Here is a 13774-nt window from a genome sequence, read left to right as displayed (position 1 = left end):
TACAGTACTGTTGAGTCTTTTGTTTGTTGGTATTATTCCTACTTGGGCTACTCGCTACTGGAAGTAGTGTACTGGAAACTGAAAGTACAATGCTGTTTCCACATTCAATCAGGTCAGACTTTGCTCCACATATTTTGGAGCTGTGTCACTCTGTGTGTGTGAGCGTGCGTGCGTGCGTGCATGTGTGTGTGTGTGTGTGTGTGTGTGTGTGTGTGTGTGTGTGCGTGTGTGTGTGGTAGTTTTCCATGTCACTCTGTGTGTATGTGTGTGTTAGCTTTCCATGATACCTTGACCCTATCATTGTAAGATATGCCTGTTTACCTATAGCAACATTTTTATTTCAAAGTCTATTTTGGTTGATAGCACTCCAGCCCCATGTGATTCTTGTGTGCACTTTATTTTTATCCTCCATTATAGCAATACATATATTGCATTTAATACTCATCAAAACCTCTGTGTGGTAAAAACTGTTAGTGCTATTTTACAAATGAGCAAACAGATCACAGGAATAATCACTATAGGTCACACAGCTTCTTTGACATGGGGATGGCATTAAAACTTAGTTCAATCTATCTCCAAAATGTGTTCTTTCCTGCACAAAAAATTAAATATCAAGTGGAGCAAGCCTTTAATCCCAGCACTCTGGAGATAGTGGCAGGTGGATCTCTCTGAGTTCAAAATAAATGGGCTCATGAACAGACAGTTCTCAAAAGAAGAAACACAAATGGCCACTGAATGTTTTTAAAGTGTTTAACACCCACAGACTCCAGTCCCAAGGGATCAGATGCCCTCTTCTGGCCTCCATGGGCACCAGTCACACAATTAAGTGGTATGCAGACACACATGCAGACAAAACTTATAAAAATAGATAAATAAATAATTTTTAACTTTCTCTTTATTTATTCTTTGTATCGTTCACATCATGCATCTCAATCCCATTCATATTTCCATCCCTTCATACCCACCCTCTGCCCTTGCAATGCCCCCATCAAAATGAAATAAAATTTAAGACAAAGGAAAAAAAAGAAAAGATCTTGTCATGGAAGCTGTATTGTGACACAGTGAGTCACACAGTAAACCCTTTTGTCCACATATCTTTACTTACAAGTGTTCATTGCAAAGACTCATTGGTCTGGTTCGAGGCCTCTGGTTTCTGCTATCCTATTGATTCTGGGCCCTCACTGGGACTCCTCTTGGAGATCCTGTTGTTGCCCTGTGTCATGGAGATCCTGCATGTTTGGGTCTGTAGGACTGGCCCCTTCACATGCTCCAGCAGATCACAGATGGGGTGGATACAGGGGTGGGCCTATTCATAACCCTGGTAGTTGCAGGGTTGGTCAGCCTGCCAGCTCTCCCCGTGCTCACCACCAGGGGGAGCACTCTAGCATTGCCCTGTCTAGTTCACACCTTGCAGCAAAAGCCAGTTCTGCTTTCACATCCTTAGGGTCAGTTCTCCCACATCTACGTCATCAGGGTCAGCTCTCCCACCCACCACAGGCAACAAGGGGGGGGGGGTGAATCTCCCCCCCCCCAGTACCACCCACCAAAAGGCAGATGGAGGGGGTAGGTCTCCCACACTCATGTTTCAGGACCAGTTCACCCACACCCTGTCAATAAGGTCAGCTCTGCTTGCTGCCCAGGCCAGGTTCAAGGCTCACTTTGCTGAGTGCTGCCGTTGGTGAGGGGGAGATTCAGCGGCCTCGCCCACTACAGGTGGCAGGGTCAAGGAATAAATCATGTTTTTAAAACGACTTTGAGATTCCATCTCACCCTGTCAGAATGGCTATCAAGAAAATTGACAAGGCTGACAAAGACTTTACCACAAAAGGAAACCTTATCTCCTGCTGACTGGTGTGAGCTGGTACAGCCATTATGAAAGCAAGTATGAAGGTTTCTAGAAAAGACAGAGCTAGAAATATCAAATGATCCCACCATCTCTCTCCTACGCATACACCCAAAGGACTACAACCTACCACAGAGAGATTTGCACATCCATGTTTAGTGCTGCACTCTTCACAACAGCAAAGAAACAGGAGCAGCCTAGATGTCCACCAGCAGGTAAATGGTTACTGAAAACAAGATATATACACACAAAGGGACTTCGCTCGCTGTAGAGGAAAATGAAATTGGGAGGTTGGGGAGATGGCACAATGGTTCAGAGCACATACTATTCTTCCAGAGGACCTGAGTTCAGGCTCTGGGCACACTCCGCTCACGACTGCCTGTACTTCCAGTTCCACAGGGATCTGTTGCCTTTATGAACACTACACACACACACACAAACACACACACACACATACACACACCACTTAAAAACAGTAAATCTAGAAAAAGAAACATTAATAAATGGGCAGGAAATAAACGGATCTGGAAACTATTCTAAGAAGCAGTGACCCAGACTCAGAAATACACACACTGCATGTTCTCTCTCATGTGGTAGTTGGAATGAGAATGACTCCACAGACTCATGTATTTGAATACTTGGTCTCCAGCACATGTCAAAGGAGAATGCTCACCTCTTAGCCATAGGCAAGCACAGAATATATAGAAGGGTCTGGGACAAGACATAATCCTTCCCCCAAAGGACATACCCTAGTGACATACTTCCTCTAACAGGGCTTCACTTCAAAAGTTTCTACCAGTTCCCAATAATGCCATCAAATTATGAGTCTATCAGCAGATTGGTCTGCTAATTAAGTCAGAGCTCTCATGATTCTATTATCTCCCAATGACTGGACCTACTACCTGGGGACCAATACTTAAATATTTCAAGCCTTTTAAGGGATACTTCACATACAAGTCATTACAGGGCCTTCATATAAATCAAAATCAATCAGTCTCTCTGTGTCTCTGTCCCCCTCCTCCCTCCTCTTTCTCTCTCTCTCTCTCTCTCTCTCTCTCTCTCTCTCTCTCTCTCTCTCTCTCCTTCCCTCTCCCTCCCTCTCTCTCCCCTACACATTATTATCAATTTATTTTTTCAAGGCTAAAACTAAGAGTTATATTTTCCAATTTAACTGACTTATAAATTTAGGAATCAATGCAGGCCCATATAATATCACCTAACTATACAAAGACACACACTTGATAGACACTACTTAACAGTGTTGAATATTGAGGTCACTAAGAGAGACAGTGATATTTACATGAGCTAAACAGTGCTCATGGTAGTAACACATTTTTGTTTGTGAAAAACAGCAAACAATAATTTTTATTAGATTTTTAGAATAAAATATCCACTAATCCGTAAGTTTTGAACATGTTCAACAAAATCAGGAGAATGCTCTCTATAAAGTCCAACAGGACATTTGAAGTATAAATATCAAAGAACATTAACTTTACCACAAAACGTAACAATCAAAGAGCACCTCCAAATTCCATCTAATGACAGCAGTCATTATTATTATGCAATAAGTTAAGTCTCCAAAGCATAGAAGATGTTCACATGACTTTTCAATCATAAGATCTTCAGAGAATAAAACATTCTTTTCCGCAAAACCTCATGAGAACTAGAATTCCCTTTTCAATATATGGGCTCTCCTAGAGCTCTCGCTAAATATTACTGAGTGGCAGGAAAACAAATCTCAGGAAATGATGGACTTAAGGAAATTTCATTGAAGAAGGCACCAGGCAAGTCATAATAACAGCAATTTGAAAGTGAAGGCTCCCCTGTTTCCAAAGCAGAGAATATCAGAACTCAGCTCTGCCTGGCAGAGCTGCTGCGGCAGCACTGAGCTTCAGGCTGGTTTAATGAGTGTAACTGCTGAGCAGCTTATACTAGAAATACGGTTTTATTCAGTAGCTGATTAAATCATTGTTCAATTCCAAGGTTTTAAAATTGAAAGCTACATTGTTTCATTAAAAATCTAAGGTTTTTTTGGTTGTTTGGTTGTTCGTCTAGTATGCATATGTGAGGAGCAGGTATGATGCACATATGAGTCCAGGAGAGGGCGTGGGAGGCCCTGGAACTGGAGTGACAGAGGGTTGAGAGCCACCCAAGGGAGGTCTTAACCAAAATATTTTCCAGGCAAATTCTTTCAAGATTCATGTCCTCTGTTCACGTGAACATGAAACTAATTTTCTTCACTTTTAAGTGTCTTATGTTGAAACTCAATTCTATGACACTAAAAATCACCATATGCCAATAATTTACTAACCAGACAATGAATAAGAATTTCACTGTGGCTTGGGCAGTTTGTGGGGCCCCTAGCAGAGGGACCAGAATTTATCCCTAGTGTATGAGTTGGCTTTTTGGAGTCCGTTCCCTATGAAGGGATACCTTGCTCAGCCTTGATGCAGGAGGGAGGGGCTTGGCCCTGCCTCAACTTGATATGCCAGACTTTGTTGACTCCCCATAGAAGGCCTTACCCTCTCTGAGGAGTGGATGGGGGGATGAAGTGAAGGAAGAGGTAGGGGGACAAGAGGAAGGGAGAGAGAGGAAACTGTGGTTGATATGTAAAACAAAAAAAGAACTTTCAAAAAAAAAGGAAGAAAGAAAAAAACTAACTAAAAAAAAAAGAATCACTGTAATTAAACTCACCTGGGTTTATATCTGTTAAATAAAGTTTTAAAAACTCAAAAAAAAAAAAAAAAAAAAGGCTAGACAAGGGGTGCAGACCTTTGAGCCCAGCACTTGAGAGGCAGGCAGATCGCTGCAACTTTGAGGCCATCCTGGTCTATTTAGTGACTCCAGGCCAGCCAGAACTACACAGTGAGGCCCTGACTCAAAAAAAAAAAAAAAAAAGAGAAGGCTTTTACCCAGATTGGACTTTTCCAAAATGATGTTCTATATTTATATTATATGTCTTGAAAGACAGGAGTCATCACTTCGCGGGTGTTTGCTAGCACTTTGTATATCCTGTACTAGGTCATCTTAATTCTCATTTAGACCCGAGCCTTAGCGTACAGTGTGCCAGGTTACACAGTGTTACTTCTGTCTCAAGACTGCATGAAGCCCTGGTGTCTTATTAATATCATCATGGCTTCACTAGAAAACTAATGAAGAAAGTGGCTTTAACCTTTCTCTTCCAATGCAGCAGAGAAACTTAAGACCAGGGCTTGAATAATGGTCCTGAACAGGACCTAAACTAGAAACACGCTGTCAGCATGAAGAGAGAGCTAGCCACAAGTGCTCTATGTTGCCCCTCTGTCTCCTATCAAATACCGAAATGCCTGTGCTTAAAACAAATGTAAGAAATAATGATTACACAGAACCGTGAAAACAATTTTATTCCCAAAATGAATAAACCAAAAAAGGAAGAGGTAAAAGTTTCTTCATGAGTCAAATTCTCTTCATATGAAAAAGTATTAATTCAAAGCATAAACCAGAGTTTTAAGACATAACACTACAAAATTTCTATTTTGTGGCTTTAAACTTTCACTTTGTTTTTTTTTTTTTTTTTTTTTTTTTTTTTTTTTTTTTTTTTTGGTTTTTCGAGACAGGGTTTCTCTGTGTAGCTTTGCACCTTTCCTGGAACTCACTTGGTAGCCCAGGCTGGCCTCGAACTCACAGAGATCCGCCTGGCTCTGCCTCCCGAGTGCTGGGATTAAAGGCGTGCGCCACCACCGCCCGGCTCACTTTGATATTTTTATTTCTGTTTTCTTTTCCTGTTTTGGGGTGCTTTGCATTGTGTGTGCATTTCTACATGTATATGTGCACACTTGTGTAGGTGTGGGCCCCTCCCTGTACATGTAGAGGCTTGAGGCTGATGTCAGGATTGGTTACCCTTCCACCTTACTGAACTCAGTTAATGAAACCAGATTCGCCAATATGGCCTGTGTTACTAAATGCCTTGCCTTGGTTTGTTGAGAACAAAATCAATAAATGAGTATGTAAAACTATTTAGTTAACTTTGCACTAAAAAAGGCTAAAAAGGTAAATTTTATATTCATATATTTTACCATAACAAGAAACAGAGAAAACAAAAGCATATGTGCCCTACATGGATGGATAATGCAATCCCACAAGCCATGAGTGATGAAATGAAAATCCCAGTGGCAGGTGTAGAATACCTCCCTATTAGTTGTTGGTCAGGAAGGCCCCAGAGGCCCCCAAAACAGTACAGGCTATTGCAATTGCTCTTGTTCACCCACAGAACTAGACGGGAATACCCTAATGCTAAAGACACCACATGCATTGATTGTAGGACATGGAAAAATCAATACCGAACTAAACTGGAAGCTCCCTCCCCGCTGGCTTTTAGACACAGTTCCAAAAGGTGCAATGCAGGCTATAGGGGAGACTGCTCGTCAGCAGTTTTACCCAGCTACGGCTCTTGAGTGATACGGTATCAGCCTGTCAGGGAAGACGTGCCCACTGGTACAATGGTGCTTGGCTTATGGGAGTGTTCTAGCTTTGTCTCTGGAGCTGTCATGAAATACTCTGAGCCAAAGCAATAGAGGAGAGGAAAGGGTTTACTTCAGATTACTGATTACTGTCCATCACTGAGGGAAGTTGGGGCAGGAACTTAACCAGAAACCAGGAGGAGTGCTGCTTGCTGGTAGCTTACTCATCCCGAGGTATCTTTCTTATACAGCCCAAGAACACCTTCCCAGGGAACAGTGTCGCCCACAACAGACTGGGACTTCCTACATCAATTAACAACCAAGACAACCCCAACAGATAGCCCACAGGTCAGTCTAATCAGGGCAATCCTTCTACTGATACACTCCCTTCTCAGGGACATCTAGATTGTGTCAAGCTGGTAGTTAAGATTTACTGGGATAAGAGGTGACCAACTGTCTTCTGATTGGATTTGAGGTCCAATTCAGAGGAGAGAATTCATGCCTGCTTCCATAAACCTGGTCAAAAATTCATTTCTGGGAAAGCATAGGTCCTGAGGAAAACTCACTGCTATTGTTTTAGTAAATTGATGGGGTGTCAAACAATCTTCTAAATACCTGTGTTTTGTTCTTGGCTGTGGTCAGGGAGTTTCCTATTGCAATGGATGGATGGCTGTAAACACAAAGTCTGGTCAAAATGCTAAGAACAAGGGACTGCTAAGTGTCTAACCCTAAACAGGATATTCACCTCACCCACTCTATGGCTCAGAGAACGGTAGAGAAAAGGGAGCAGAAAGAAATGAGAGCTGGGTGGTGGACAGAAGAGCTATGAAATGCTGTCCTGGAGGCATGACATGGCCCTTGCAATCATGGACTCAGAGCAAGTGCAGCTACCTGCACATGGACTGCTAGGCCTGTCAACCATCAGTCACACAGATGGAGGAGGGGTTCCTGGAGCCCTATTCCTCCCCGAGGAACCACTGGCTACTTAGAAATGCTGCAAGAGAGAGTAACTGTCTTTCAAGTTGTGTAGCCACTGCTGGGCCCTCCTCCAAAGGATGGTTCCACACTCATGCTCATGTGGACAGCCCTGGTTAAACTGAGTGGGTCAAACAACTAAACAAAAGACATGGAAAGGACTTCAGAAAGGACTTTTTAGGGAGAATGGGGTCGATGACAATAGGAGGAAAATATGAAAGGGTGGGAGGGAGAGTAACCAGAATGTACGGTATACATATGTGTGCACATTAAACTGTGAAAATCAATTTCCTTAAGAAAAACAAATAAGGGGGCTGGAGAGCCGGCTCAGAGGTTAAGTGCACAGGCTGCTCTCCCAAAGGTCCTGAGTTCAATTCCCAGCTACCACATGGTGGTTCACAACCATCTACAATGAGATCTGGTGCTCTCTTCTGGTGTGCAGGCATACATGCAGGCAGAACATTGTATACATAATAAATAAATCTTAAAAAAATAAATAATTGAAAGAAAATTCATTAATCCATTAGTTTTCAACTTCCTGTCTTTTTCCTTATTATCAAAGTATCAAGATGACTAAAGGCAATGAGAGAGAAATAAGAAAACCAAAGAAACATGACAATAAAATTTAGGAAAAGCAGTAAGTTAACAACTTTATAGAAAGAAAAGTATATTTCACTAGCAATACTATTTTCTTTCAATAATTTTTCACTAAATAATATTTAAATTTCCTAATACAGTCAGGTAATGAAAGAACAGTAATTTCAAACAGGGTCAGCACAATGACTCAGCAGGTAACAGCACCTGCTGCTGCAGTTCCCCAGAAGAGAGAACCAACTTTCAAAAGCTGGCCTCTGACCTCCACACACACCCACATACACATCCTAGACTACAGATAAAATGTGACCAACTCCCTCATATCCCTCTGCCATGATTCCCTCATCATCAAGGACTTTAGCCTTCCACTGTGAGTCAAAATAAACCCTTTCTCCCTGAAGTCACATTTGTCAGAGTATTTAATTACAGCAACAGAAAAACATAACTTAGAAACCCTGTCACTGTGTGCTAGCTTAAATAACAATATCTTTGTATCTTAAAATATAAGATACAAAGAATTTGAGAGATAAAAGGAATAGAAAACATTATTAGTTTGACACATAAACTGCACATCACTTAGGTTGCAACCTAATAATTTTTTAAACATCTCATTAGTTTTGCAAATGCTTTTGGTGACCTATCAAGCTTTAAAGAAACAATTAGTCTACAATTTTTAGCACCCTTACCAAAACAATCATGTTCAATAGAAAGAATGTCAAGCAAACAAAAGTTTCTGGTGAACTGCAACTTGCCTTAGTTTAGACTATCCATCGACATGTAAAAGTCAAAATAAAAACTCTATTGCAACCAAGTCAAGTTTCTGATCACAAAACACCTATAAACTCTGTGGTGAATTAAGTTAGTCTTGCTTTTTCAATCTACTTATTAGAGCTCTAGGCTAGGACTAAGAGAAATTGTGCAACTTACATCAGTGATAACGTCTGAACTCTGCACTCTTACACTCTGACCCACTTTCCAAACTACTGAGAACAATGTTTAGTAAGCAAGCAGGCCAAATCCAGCAATCAGCTCAACTACCCTAGGGTATTTTTCTCCACCGATTCATCCCTTTGAACTAAGAGTTAAGAACCAGGACACGCACAACACTGCTCACTGTTTGAATGCTTGCCTAGAATGCAGAAGTTTAAATATAAACTGTGGGGGAAAACACAGACCAGTCTATGGCATCTGTGTTACACATATCAGTGAATGTACTAAGCAAGTACACTAAGTAGGAAAGTCTTTACTTTGCAAATCCATATTCAGACGACAAATGATCCACACAGCAAACAGGACTGGCCCTTGAATCTGAGCATACTGACCATCTTATGACAAATAGGGACTAAATATAATGCAGTAATATTTGAAAATACTGAAGAGGACCTAGAAAAATGGTTTAGAGATTGAGAGCACTGACTGCTCCTCTAGAGATCCTGGGTTCAATTCCTAGCACCCATGTGATGGCTCACAACTGTGTGTAGTTCAGTTCCAGGAGACCCAACACCCTCTTCTGTCCTCCTTAGACACTGCATGCATGTGGTACACAACCATACATTCAGACCAAAACTCATACAGACAAAAAAGTTTTTTAAATCCCAAAATAAAATTTTAAATACTGAAGAGTTTAAATTTAATTCTATAATTACCTTTCTTCCTGGAAGTACTGATTTGGCTACTGATTCTTTTTTTGTTTTGTCTTGTTTTGTTTTGTTTTTCGAGACAGGGTTTCTCTGTGTAGCTTTGGAGCCTGTTCTGGAACTCGCTCTAAAGACCAGGCTGGCTTTGAACTCACAGAGATCTGCCTGGCTCTGCCTCCCAAGTGCTGGGATTAAAGACGTGCACCACCACCGCCCAGCTGGCCACTGATTCTTAATATAACCCTTGTATTACCTTTTTGGGAAAGAAAAGTATTCCTTCTCCTCAGGATGAAACCTCTAAGAGCTTTGGGACATAGCTGCAAGGGAAGCAGCCAAGTCTCTGAGGAAGTGTGCATGATGCCACAGGCGTGAGGAAGCACAGTGCTACTACAAACCATGTCTTCTTCCCCGATGAGGTTCCCTGAAACGTTACAGGATGGATAGGCACACAGCAACAACAAAGAGCATTCTAGTCACCATGAGCACAAAAACATAATCGTAAAAGTAAAAATTATGAAAAGATGTGTTAAAGAGCCAGAATGCTGACAGATGAAGGGAAAGGCAGCCAGAACAGTTAACACGAACTCAAAATGAAGAGTCCCAAATTACATGACAAGAAGCTGGGCGTATTCTAATACAACAGGGAGATGCTGGTACTTTTTCAAACAAAGGGTGATTCATAAGAACATATCAGTATTTTAGGAAAAAAAATGGTGTGATAGCTAGCTTACTCACAATAGTCAATTTGGTTAGATATTTATGTAATTAATGTTTATGTATAAAATGACTAGAAAATGATATCACTAAAATTATTAGATCTATTGCTTATAAATTCTGATTATCTTCCACCTAGGTAAAATCATTCTATGTACTTAAAGTAAAAAAAGAAAAATAATAACCCTTAAATACATTTTAAAATATTCTATAATTGAGAATCATTAATCCATTTGGGTTTTCCCAACTGTTCCAAGTTAGAGAGTTATGTATATATTTCATGTAATTGGTACTTCCAGTTTGAAACTTTTAGCAATGTCACTAAAATTACTTTCATACTATTATCTCATGGTACATGGTAGGGGAAAACTTGCTACACATCAAATATGGCCCAATAAAGTCATTGCCATAGGGTTTTTATCTTTATCCTTACCATTACAAGTTCCTCTTGTAACTCACTGTAACTTTTTTCATTATATTGGAGTCTCTTTGAAAGATCTATAATTACTTTCTTCTGTTCGTCGATCTCTTCACTTAGTTTCTTGTTTTTGGAGAAATACTCTCTTTCTAATCTGAAAAGTTAAAAATGTCAGAGCAGGTTTTTCAAATGTACTTCTCCTTCACACAAGTAGGTGATGCTCTATATATCATGTTTACATGCCAAAAGCCTTTCTTTCTTTCTTTTTTTTTTTTTTTTGGAGCTGAGGATCGAACCCAGGGCCTTGAGCTTGCTAGGCAAGCACTCTACCACTGAGCTAAATCCCCAACCCCTCCAAAAGCCTTTCTAATGCCCATTTTTCCTTTTTTTAAATTAAAAGGTTTATGGTGCATTCTTGAATGAAATATTTTAAGGGAATAACACTTCTTTGACAGTAGGTATCTGTACTGTGTCCAAGTTAATCCGCAAAAGAGACTGGGATAGTATTGATGGGGTCTCACCATTATTTTTGATGAACAAAATCTACCCATCTAATTCAGTCAGTTCAGAAACTGCCTCAAGACTGATAAAGTCTGGGGGGTTGTAAGTGAGTATGCATGTTGCATGCTCATGAGTGTGTAAGTGAACACACCTATGCACACACACACACACACACACACACACACACACACACATACATACATACACACACACACAAACCACAGAGGCAACAGCAGGATATCAAGTGGTCTCCTTACTGACCCAAAGCTCATTGTTTTTGGCTGGCTGGCCATGCCTGCCTTCCCACATGGGTGATGAGGATTCAAACTTAGCCTCTCATGATTACTGAGCTTGTGATCTTACTGACTGAGCCATGTCCTTAGGCCCCAAGAAAATTATTTTGAAGTCAATGATAAGGTTATTAACATACAACAAAAATGAAGCAAATGTTTTTATCCCTACAAGCAGAACTGATTTGGCATATGGAAAACTCAAAAAGGAAAAAAATCAGAATAAGCCGGGCGGTGGTGGCGCACGCCTTTAATCCCAGCACTCGGGAGGCAGAGCCAGGTGGATCTCTGTGAGTTCGAGGCCAGCCTGGTCTCCAAAGCAAGTTCCAGGAAAGGCGCAAAGCAACACAGAGAAACCCTGTCTCGAAAAAAAAAAAAATCAGAATATTCATTTATATTGAAGACACGTTTACTGCTCTAGTTGGAGCTGTGAACCTGGGAGAGCAGGGCCTGGAAATGAGGCAGACAAAAGTCTCATGCAACAGCCGGCTTTATTCAGAGCATCAGACAGTTTATGCTCTGAGAGTTCAGAAGACTCACCCCAATAAAGTATACAACACAAGGACAGCTGCACATGACAAAAACATGTTTCCACAGAGGCACATGAATAGCAACAGCTGAAGGAAACTCACTCCTACCCCACACCTGGGAGGAACACAAAAACACATTCCAAGAACAATTCTGTGTTTTGAAGAAACAGAAGTCACCAGACTCTTGTCTTGTTTCCTTGGACTTTTCTCACAAACACTCAGAATTATCACATGACTCCATTCTTGGCCTGTGTTCCGATAAGGACACATAAATTTCTTTACAAAAAAAAAAGTGCTTTATTATTTAAATATAGTTCGGGCTGATATTAAACTGTGTTTACAATGGTTTGGTTTTGGTTTTGGTTTTTGAATAGAGTCTCACCATGTAGCTCATATTGGCCTGGACTCTTTTTGTAATCTACTATGCTGGCTTACACTCAGTGATCTCCTCTTTAGCCTCCCCAGTGCTGAGATTATGTGAGAGAGCTATCACATGTGGCTGTGTATATTCTCATGTGGACATATGATGAAAGGCAGCTCATAAGCATTGTACCTAAAAAATTCCCATGCATATGAATGACATCAATTGGCCTGAGATCTTCCTAGCAGCTGCAGTAGACCCATTTCTTCTGTCTTCAGCTACAATATCCAAATCCAGGTCACTAAGATCCACATTCTCAAAGATCAGAGGTATGGCCTAGAAAAACTGGGATATTCATACAATTGAGCTAAGTTCCTCTAGAACACTCCCAGGCACTGGAGAAGACAACCCTAAAAGTTTCTATTTCTAATCCTAGGGGTGTGGTCAATAATGGCCACAAGACTCTTTGCTATTTCGAAGATCAAGGGTCAATGATACTATGGCAAATTCTAGATCATGGGTATTTCACTGGGACTCTGGGAAGTGAAAGATGGTACATTGACCAAAAGTGACAGACAGACATACCTGTGAAATGTGTATATGCTCACATCTCTCATAAGGACTTAAAAGGGCATTCCCCAGGAAGCCACAAACCTTGACCACTGCAAACTCTGGCTCTAGCCTTCAACAACAAGAAAAAGGACTTGAGAACGGTACCTCTGAATGGACACTTAGATCTAAGCTCCTGTCTATCACTGCCATAAGAATGTGTGTCTGGCCCATGGTGGTAAACGGTCAGGGTAAGTAGTGGCTTCTCAAGCTCGCGTCTCCTTTTCACTACATGGCAGCTGTCAGACAACATCAAGTCTGTCTGTTCCAGGAACGAGGCACTGCAGTCAGGTCAGTGAGTGTCTACAAACACGTCATCACTGTGGGCACAGCACAGGGATTCCTGCTACTCTGGATCAGAGCTCAGCGATTTCAGACTGTTAGGGGTCCCAGCCCAGATTAGCCAGGGAGAATCAGACACGAGTGTTTACCTAATGTTCTTTACATCCACTGCTACAACTGGTCTAAACTGGATGAAAATCTTTTTGTCAGGAGGCTCTTAGCCCTCAGAGCCCCATGGAACTATGCTAGGCTCTGGACCTAACGGCAACTCTCTCCCAAAATGCAGATTCGTACCAGCTTCCACCTTCAGTCCTTGTTTGTTCTTTCCATCTTTATTTTTCAAGCTATGGAAGACTTTCCTGCGTGAGTGGGAACACCAGAGTCTTCCTGTGGTTTAGGAATTAGTAGGAATCTCTGTGCAGAGATCCAAAGTGGGGGTCGTTTTCATTTCTGATAGTTTTGTTGTGGTTTGTTCGTTCTAGCAATCAGAATTTTACTTGTTTTCCTTTCTGGTTTCTCAACCAAACATTTTCTTGAACTTCTACCCTATCGACCATACAATCCAGCTAGACCACTCCTGG

At 41.2% G+C, this 13774-nt stretch overlaps 1 protein-coding gene across 4 annotated transcripts in view; it reads right to left on the bottom strand.

The window, feature by feature from the left end:
• Ccdc171 (coiled-coil domain containing 171) overlaps positions 1–13774 on the bottom strand; it is a 257585-nt gene that overhangs the window by 177747 nt on the left and 66064 nt on the right. For all 4 annotated transcript variants that reach the window (XM_059254493.1, XM_059254492.1, XM_059254495.1 and 1 more), the window contains one exon: positions 10636–10774. In XM_059254493.1, the coding sequence (XP_059110476.1) occupies positions 10636–10774 (139 nt within the window). The remainder of the gene's footprint in view (positions 1–10635; positions 10775–13774) is intronic.

This window comes from Peromyscus eremicus, chromosome 2 (genome assembly GCF_949786415.1).
Source record: "Peromyscus eremicus chromosome 2, PerEre_H2_v1, whole genome shotgun sequence".
NCBI lineage: Eukaryota > Metazoa > Chordata > Mammalia > Rodentia > Cricetidae > Peromyscus > Peromyscus eremicus.
This window is presented reverse-complemented; position numbering and strand designations above follow the sequence as displayed.